Source organism: Nematolebias whitei, chromosome 5 (genome assembly GCF_014905685.2).
Source record: "Nematolebias whitei isolate Nwh7 chromosome 5, NemWhi1, whole genome shotgun sequence".
Classification (NCBI taxonomy): Eukaryota; Metazoa; Chordata; class Actinopteri; order Cyprinodontiformes; family Rivulidae; genus Nematolebias; species Nematolebias whitei.
The window spans coordinates 1,634,993-1,636,101 of record NC_056502.1 but is presented as its reverse complement, the minus strand read 5'-3'; the positions used below and the strand labels follow the sequence as shown (position 1 = coordinate 1,636,101).

At 49.5% G+C, this 1,109-nt stretch overlaps 1 protein-coding gene across 1 annotated transcript in view; it reads left to right on the top strand.

Annotated features, from left to right (window-relative positions):
* The window catches only part of atp2c1 (ATPase secretory pathway Ca2+ transporting 1), a 39,462-nt gene that overhangs the window by 10,528 nt on the left and 27,825 nt on the right, over positions 1-1,109 (top strand). The window contains exons 5-6 of the mRNA XM_037676055.1: positions 406-441; positions 559-620. Coding sequence (XP_037531983.1) covers positions 406-441; positions 559-620 — 98 coding nt within the window. The remainder of the gene's footprint in view (positions 1-405; positions 442-558; positions 621-1,109) is intronic.

Here is a 1,109-nt window from a genome sequence, read left to right as displayed (position 1 = left end):
ACAGGTGTGTTAGTGAGTACAGGTGTGTAAGTGAGCACAGATGTGTCGGTGAGTACAGATGTGTCAGTGAGTACAGGTGTGTTTTTAGGAGAGATCTAAAAGCAGAGACTGAGGTGGCCTGTCGAATGTTGATGGACAGATTGTTCCAGAGTTTAGGGCCCACGACTGAAAACACTCGATCTCCTCTGAGCTTCAGCTGGTTTTTGGTACGGCCAGAAGCAGCTGGTCTGATGATCTCATATCAAGAATAATAGAATTGTGAACTAAGTCTAACTTCAGTTCAGTTTGACCCCCACACCTTCAGCATGCTTACTGTGAAGTGACATCAGCTAAAATCAGACAAAGACATATTCTGAGTATTTATATTCTCAGCTCTGTCCTGAATGTCTCTCTTTGTTTTACCAGGCCATCATCATCGTAGTGACGGTGGCCTTCGTTCAGGTACTTCCTGTCTTCACCGTGACATCAAACATATGATCTGTTTTCGGCTGCTGTTCGGCTCATTTTGGTAGGAGCTGTTTGTATGGATGAGAAGCTGAACCCTTGTTGTATCTGCAGGAGTATCGCTCAGAGAAATCTTTAGAGGAGCTCGGGAAGCTGGTTCCCCCAGAATGTCACTGGTGAGATCCCTGTTCTTCTTCTGTGCTGGACTTCAAGTCAGGATCCCACAGGTCTGAGACTGCTGTAGACCAGTTAGACTCCTGAGGGGGTCTACAATGTTTCAAAACGTTCTCAGGGTTCTTGGGTTCCTTTCAGAGGTTCTCTGGTAGGGCTGGGCCATATATCATTCACGATAGTACCGGTAAAAATAAATGATATGATGATTTGCTAATTTTATGACGCAAATACGAACCGAACTGCACCCCCCCCCCCCCCCATCCACCTGTCTGTACTGACGTAACGCTAATTAGCTGCGCGCGATACTAGCTAGCTAAAAAGCTAAAAACAAGCAACACTCGGCTCGGCTGTGTTTCTCCACCCAGCTCTAAACTGCAGGTACAGATGGTGCACAGCTCGGCTGCCTCGCCCCCACCCGCGCAGCTCGGCTGCCTCGCCCCCACCCGCGCAGCTCGGCTGCCTCGCCCCCACCCGCGCAGCTCGGCTGCCTC